This window comes from Chamaea fasciata, unplaced genomic scaffold, assembly GCF_029207755.1.
Source record: "Chamaea fasciata isolate MVZ Bird 193981 ecotype frontalis unplaced genomic scaffold, bChaFas1.0.hap1 SCAF_5, whole genome shotgun sequence".
NCBI classification, from domain to species: Eukaryota; Metazoa; Chordata; class Aves; order Passeriformes; family Sylviidae; genus Chamaea; species Chamaea fasciata.
The window spans coordinates 842,465-850,237 of NW_027094090.1; the positions used below are offsets into that span (position 1 = coordinate 842,465).

The following is a 7,773-nucleotide window of genomic DNA, read 5'->3' on the forward strand; positions in this document are numbered from 1 at the left end:
AGTTTCTCATCTTTCCCAAGGAAAAAAATGGAGTCAGGGATGAGTTTCTCGTCTTTCCCAAGGAAAAAAATGGAGCCGGGGATGAGTTTCTCGCCTTTCCCTGGAAAAAAGGGAAATCATGGAGTTGGGGATGAGCGTCTGGTCTTCCCAAGGAAAAGAATGGAGTCAAGGATGAGTTCCTTGTCTCCAGCTGGGAAACCGGGAGAGAAATGGAGTCAGGGATGGATTTGTTGTCTCCACACGGAAAAGAAGGAAAAGGGCAAAGTCAGGGAGGAGTTTCTTGTCTTCCCGAGGAAAACTAGGAAAGAAATGGAGTCAGGGATGAGCTCCTGGTCTTCCCGAGGAAAACAACGGAAAGAATGGAGTCGAGGATGAGTTCCTTGTCTCCACTTGGAAAACAAGGAGAGAAACGGAGTCAAGGAGAAGTTTCTCATCTTTTCCTGGAAAACAAGGGAAACAATGGAGTCAGGGATGAGTTCCTTGTCTCCAGCTGGGAAACCGGGAGAGAAATGGAGTCAGGGATGGATTTGTTGTCTCCACACGGAAAAGAAGGAAAAGGGCAAAGTCAGGGAGGAGTTTCTTGTCTTCCCGAGGAAAACTAGGAAAGAAATGGAGTCAGGGATGAGCTCCTGGTCTTCCCGAGGAAAACAACGGAAAGAATGGAGTCGAGGATGAGTTCCTTGTCTCCACTTGGAAAACAAGGAGAGAAACGGAGTCAAGGAGAAGTTTCTCATCTTTTCCTGGAAAACAAGGGAAACAATGGAGTCAGGGATGAGTTCCTTGTCTCCAGCTGGGAAACCGGGAGAGAAATGGAGTCAGGGATGGATTTGTTGTCTCCACACGGAAAAGAAGGAAAAGGGCAAAGTCAGGGAGGAGTTTTTGGTCTCCGCGTGGAAAACGACGGAATCAGGGATGAGTTTCTCGTCTCCAGCTGGAAAACAAGGAGAGCAGTGGATATTCCCAGGGAATTCCCAAGGTGGGACAAACCGGGAAGTGGCTGGGGTTGTTCCTCCCACCCCGAGACTTTTCCTCTTCCCCAGCCTCGCCGGAAAAGGCTTGGACCAACTTCCGGTGGAAGCTCCGGGGCTGGAGGAAGCAGGCAGAATTCCCAAGCAAAGCCGTGCCTGCCCCCGCATCCCTGGAAGTGCCCGAGGGCAGGCTGGGATAGCCGAAGGTGTCCCAGGGAAAAGCCGGGAATGGGACGAGCTCGGAGGTGGCCCCGTGGCGATCCATCCCACCATGCCCCGGGAGCCTCCCCACAGCCGCATTCCCATGGGATCAGCTCCCTCCGCGGGGAAGCGTTCCCAGCCCGTCGGTGACGGAAGCGCCGTCACCGCCACCGCCAACGTGCCAGACACCCAAGTGCCACCCAAGTGCCACCCAAGTGCCACCCAAGTGCCACCCAAGTGCCACCGGCACGGGCGCGGCTCCCGTCACACTTCCCGCTCTCCCCGGGGGTGACATCTGTTCCCGAGTGCCAGACTGAGCCCCGGCAGGGTCTAGCAGGAATTCCCGCTTTTGGCTTTTTTTTTTTTTTTTTTCCCCCCCCCTTTTTTCTTTTTTTTTTTTTTTCCCAAGGAATACTCGGAGGTGCTGCGAGGATTCGGGGATGGAAAAAAGCAGGAAAGAAACACAAAAAAAAGCAATCGGGGCTGGATGGGGCTGGTTCAAGGGCCACCCCCACCCGAGCTGTTCCACGATCCTCAAATCCATCCACGCCACCTTTCCCTCCCTCCAGCCTCAGTCCCCCAGCCCGGATCCGCCGCGCTCACCCTTCCTTGGGGAGAATTCCTCCTTCCCAATCCCGGCTCCGCTCTTCCCGAGCTTCTCAATCCGCTCCGGAGAGGATTTGGGAATTTTTTTTTTTTTTTTTTGGGGGGGGGGGTGTGGGCCTCTGGAGCTTTTTTTTTTTCCTTTATGGGAAAAAAAAATCCCGTTTTTTTCCCAGTGGCACTGAAAAGCTCCCGGCAGCTCCGCCCGGAATCCGTCAGCGATTCCACCCGAGGCGGAATCCAATGGGGACAAAAGGGAGGAATTTGGCACTGAAATTCCATCCCATGCCGTTGGTCGTGCTGGAAACTGGGCTATTTTTGGGGATCGGGGATGCTCAGTGGGAATAAAGAACCGGCAGCACGGAACAGGTTCAAAGGGAGCCTGGACAAAGCCGTGGAAAATGTGCTTTTTTTCCAAGGAATTTTTTTTTTTCCCCTTTTAAATCCCGGAGCCGAGGCCAGCAGGGGGAATTCGGGAGGATGATCCCATCCTTGCCCCCTTTTTTTTTTTTTTTTTTTTTTTCCCCCCTTTGGGAATCTGGGATCCTGCGCTAGATGGAGCCGTGGAATATTCCGGGAGCAGCAGGAGGATCCCAAAAAAAACCACCCCCCGAGTCCTGCTTTTCTGGAGATTTCTGGGAATGGCCGGGAGGTGACACGGGGATATTTGGGAAGCTCCGAGCTCCAGCCCTGGGCCTGGAATGTGCCAGGACACGGAGTGGGCGAGCTCATCCTGGGAATGTGTGCCAGGCTGAGCTGGGGCAGGAAACGCAGTGGGAAAGAGGGATCGTCCCTCTGGAATGTCCTGGGCCGGATCGGGGGGACATTGGGACACCCTCGGATCCAGCGCTCCTCCGTTTTTCCCTAAACGAGGAGGGGACACCACGGAAAAACCACATCCGGGGAATTTGCCAAGTGGAGGGAACACCATGGAAAAGTCACATCCGAGGAAGTGCCGAGGGCAGGGAATGCAATGGGAAACCAAATCCAAGGAATTGTCACACGTAGGGAAAACGACGGAAAACCACACCCGAGGAATTGCCAAACGTAGGGAACACCATGGAAAAAACCACATGCGAGGAATTGCCACGTCCAGGGAACGCAATGGGAAAGCAAATCCCGGGAATTGCCAAGGGCAGGGACACCTGGGAAAATCACATCCAAGGAATCTCCATGTTCAGGGAATACCATGGGAAAGCAAATCCCGGGAATTGCCAGAGGTAGGGAACGCCATGGAACAACAACATTCAAGGAATTGCCAAGTGGGAGGGGACACTGGCAATTCCTGGGATGTGGATTTCCAAAGGGTTGGGAATGCCATGGAAAAACCACATGGAAAAACCACGTCCAAGGAATTGCCACATTCAGAGGAATGCCATGGAAAACCAAATCCCAGGAATTGCCAAAGGCAGGGAACACCACGGGAAACCAAACCCAAGGAATTTCCATGCCAGGGAATATGACAGAAAACCACATCCAAGGAATTCCCAAATTTCTGCAGGAAAAACTATGGGAAACCAAATCCCAGGAGTCGCCAAATGTAGGGAATACAATGGGGAACCAAATCCAGGGAATTGCCAAATCCAGGGAACACCACGGAAAACAATACCCAAGGAATTGCCAGGTGGGAGGGACCCCACGGAAATCCTCATCCCAGGAATTCCGTGCTCCTGGATCTGGGCGGGATTCCCTGGAAAAGGGAGCTCGGAGCCACCAGGGAACGGGGGAGGAACCATCGGAAGTGACTTTGGGAACGTTCCTCAGGGATGTGCCCGCCTGGATCGGGAATATCTCCGGGGAGGGAGAGTCCAGAGCCTCCACAGGCCGGAAGTTCTTCCCAAGGAAAAATCGTGGAATGGTTTGGGTGGGAAGGGGCCTCAAATCCCATCCCAATTCCATTCCAAGGGCAGGGACACCTTCCCACGATCCCAGGCTGCTCCAACCTTTTTGTGGACACCCCCAGGGATTCTCTGGGAATTCCTTCCCCAAATCCCGGCCCAATCTCCCCTTTCCCAGGGAATTCCCTCCATTCCGAGCTCCCTCCCCTGCAGCAGCTGGAGCCCGGAGATGCCGGAATTCCCGAGGGAATTTGTCCTCCGAAAAGATCCCGAAAAAGGATCCTCAAAGATCCCTAAAAAGGAACAGCTCCAGAACATTCAGCTCGGGGACAGAATTCCCAGAGAAGCTGTGGCTGCCCCGGGATCCCGGGAAGTGTCCAAGGCCAGGCTGGAGAAATCTGGGATGGTGGAATGGAAGGGGTGGGAGCGGGATGGGATTAAGGTCCCCAACCATTCCGGGATTTCCATCCCAAACCATTCCGGGATTTCCATCCCAAACCATTCCAGGATTCCCACTCAAACCATTCCAGGATTTCCATCCCAAACCATTCCAGGATTTCCATCCCAAACCATTCCGGGATTCCCACTCAAACCATTCCGGGATTCCCACTCAAACCATTCCAGGATTCCCACTCAAACCATTCCAGGATTCCCATCCCAAACCATTCCAGGATTTCCATCCCAAACCATTCCGGGATTTCCATCCCAAACCATTCCAGGATTCCCACCCAAACCATTCCAGGATTTCCATCCCAAACCACTCCGGGATTTCCATCCCAAACCATTCCAGGATTCCCATCCCAAACCATTCCAGGATTTCTATCCCAAACCACTCCAGGATTCCCACCCAAACCACTCCAGGACTCCCGGATTCAGCCCCGGACCTCCATCCCTGTTCCCGCATCCCAGGAAAGCACAGCCTGTCCAAACCTTCTGCTTCCCGGCAAATCTGGAATCTTGGGAGCTGCTCCAGGCTCTCAGGGGGGACGGGAGGGAGAAACGGGAAATGTCCTCGGGAAAAAATCCCAAACGTCCTCTCCCCAATTCCCAGGAATTTTCAACCTCCGAATAAACCAAGCCCCGAATCCCTTTGCTGTTTTCCACGGAATTCCGGCTCTCCACTCCCCTCAAATCCCACCGGATCCGTGGGACACGCTCCCGCCGGGACATCGCCGGGATCAAATTCCAGAGGTCGGGAACAAAGAGCCGGAATCCCAACGGAGCCACCAGTAAGGACCGGCAAGGACCAACTCCCAGCGTCGGGAATGATTTCCCTGGAACGGGAATGACGCTCCCGGCGCAGCCTGGCAACCCCCGGAGCCATCCCGGGCATTCCAGGGAATTCATCTCCCAGGAAAACACAACCAGAGCTCCCGGGCTCCCGTCGCCACCGCCGCGACAGCCCAAATCCCTGGAAAAGCTCATCCCATGCATTCCTTAGGGACGGATCCCGATCCCGCTGCTTCCCAAGGATGGAATGAGGGAGAAAATCCTCAGGAAAAAAAAAAAGATCTGGAGCAGGAGGGGGAAAATTCGGGAGTGGGGAAGGGGGAAGGGAATCTGCATCCATGGAGTCCAGGGATGGGAATTTCCATCCTCTGGGACCCAGGGACGGGAATTCCCATCCTTTGGAATCCAGGAATGGGAATTCCCATCCTTTGGTGTCCAGGGACGGGAATCTCCATCCTCTGGAACCCAGGAACGGGAATTTCCATCCTTTGGAATCCAGGGACGGGAATTTCCATCCTCTGGGACCCAGGGACGGGAATTCCCATCCTTTGGAATCCAGGAATGGGAATTCCCATCCTTTGGAATCCAGGAATGGGAATTCCCATCCTTTGGAATCCAGGAATGGGAATTCCCATCCTTTGGGGTCCAGGGACGGGAATCTCCATCCTCTGGAACCCAGGGACGGGAATTCCCATCCTCTGGTGTCCAGGGACGGGAATTCCCATCCTTTGGAATCCAGGGACGGGAATCTCCATCCTCTGGAACCCAGGAATGGGAATTTCCATCCTTTGGAATCCAGGGACGGGAATTCCCATATTTTGGAACCCAGGAACGGGAATTTCCATCCTTTGGAATCCAGGGACGGGAATTTCCATCCTCTGGGACCCAGGGACGGGAATTCCCATCCTTTGGAATCCAGGAATGGGAATTCCCATCCTTTGGTGTCCAGGGACGGGAATCTCCATCCTCTGGCGCCCAGGATCAACCCCGAATTCCCAGAAAAGCCGTGGCTGCCCCCGGGATCCCTGGGAATGCCCAAGGCCAGGCTGGAGCACCCTGGGATAGCGGGAAGTGTCCCCGCCTTTGGAATGGGCTGGAATTTAGGGAATCCCCGAACCATCCCAGGATTCCATCCCGGGGACGTCACTCGAACACCGCGACACTTCCCGGGGGTCACAGATCCCTTCCCTCCCTCCCGCCGGCAGCGGCTCCGCCCTCGGGAATTCTCCCCGCCCTCTGGAATTCTCCCCGCCCTCTGGAATTCTCCCCACCCTCTGGAATTCTCCCCGCCCTCTGGAATTCTCCCCGCCCTCTGGAATTCTCCCCACCCTCTGGAATTCTCCCCACCCTCTGGAATTCTCCCCGCCCTCTGGAATTCTCCCCACCCTCGGGAATTCTCCCCGCCCTCTGGAATTCTCGCCGGGAGCCATGGCAGCTCGGGAGCGTTTTGAACTCCGCTGCCGGAGCAGATGGCGCTGGCAGAAATCTTGGAATTCTGACAGGAATTATCTCCCCTCCCCTGCTCCCCGCCCCCCACACTCCTTCCCCTTCTCCAAAAATTCCTCCCATCCCGCTTTTTTTGGGTTTTTTTCCTTTTCCAGTCGGCCTGGGGGGGGTTTAACCACCTTTCTCCCGGGAATTTTTCCTGGAATTTTTTTGAGCTTTTCTCCCTTTTTTTTTTTTTTTTTTTTTTTTTTTTTTTTTTTTTTTTTTTTCTTTTTTTTTTCCAGCCTGTCAGGGGTTAACCACCGTTATCCTGGGAATTTTTCCTGGAATCTTTTGGATCTTTTCTCCCACTTTTTTTTTTTTTTCCATCCACTTTTTTCCCGGGAATTTTTCCTGGAATCTTTTGGATCTTTTCTCCCTTTTTTTTTCCACAGCCCTGGGGATTTAACCACCTTTCTCCCGGGAATTTTTCCCGGAATCTTTTGGATCTTTTCTCCCATTTTTTTTTTTTTTCATCCACCGTTATCCCGGGAATTTTTCCCGGAATCTTTTGGATCTTTTCTCCCATTTTTTTTTTTTTTCATCCACCGTTATCCCGGGAATTTTTCCCGGAATCTTTTGGATCTTTTCTCCCATTTTTTTTTTTTTTCATCCACCGTTATCCCGGGAATTTTTCCCGGAATCTTTTGGATCTTTTCTCCCATTTTTTTCCCCCCAGCCAGCCTGGGGGGGGTTTAACCACCGTAATCCCGGGAATTTTTCCCTCCCCCCTCCTCTCCCCACCCCCGGAATCTTTTCGATCTTTCCCTCCCTGGGAATCCGCAGCGGCCGCTGCCGGAACACGCGAATTCCAGGGAGAGTTTCTTCCCGAAAATTATAAAAACCCCACAAAAAACCCCCCCAAAAAACCCATTCCCGGTTTTTTTTTGGTTTTTTTTTTTTTTTTTCTTTTCCCTGTTTTTCCATCTCCTTCCCCGCCCGTGCAGGGAATTTTCCCCCCGGCCTCCAGTGACCGCGCAGCTCCCCGGGGCCGTGGCTGTGGAGGGACAGCTCCAGGACTCCCGATTCCAGCCCCGCCCTCTCCGCCGCTCTCCCAGGCCCGGGTTTTCCCTGGAATTCCGCGGGAATGGTTCCTTCCTTCCGGGAGCTGCTGCTGTGGCTTTTGGGGCTGGCCCCCCCTCCCCAGGGATGATTATCATTATTATTATTATTAATCTTATTATTATTATTATTATTACTATTATTATAACTCCAGGGGATGGAGCTGGTGCTCCTGGATGGGATTTTTTATCCCGGGATTTTTTTTTGGGATTTGAGCTCTCCTGATGGGGATTCAAGGAATTGTGGGGTTTGTTTTCCCCCCCCAGGGGGGTTTGGCTGGGAATTGCTGGGATGGTCAGGGATCTGCTGGGAATTCCCACGGGGCTGTGAGCACAGAATTCCCAAATTCTCCAGGCTCGGGAAGAATTCCAAGGGCTGTGCCCGAT

The 7,773-nt window shown here is 53.4% G+C and overlaps 1 protein-coding gene across 1 annotated transcript in view; it reads right to left on the reverse strand.

Moving 5' to 3' along the window:
• SHANK3 (SH3 and multiple ankyrin repeat domains 3) overlaps window positions 1-7,773 on the reverse strand; it is a 55,760-nt gene that overhangs the window by 28,689 nt on the left and 19,298 nt on the right. The window contains 1 exon segment of the mRNA XM_066184503.1: window positions 1,773-2,208. Coding sequence (XP_066040600.1) covers window positions 1,773-2,208 — 436 coding nt within the window.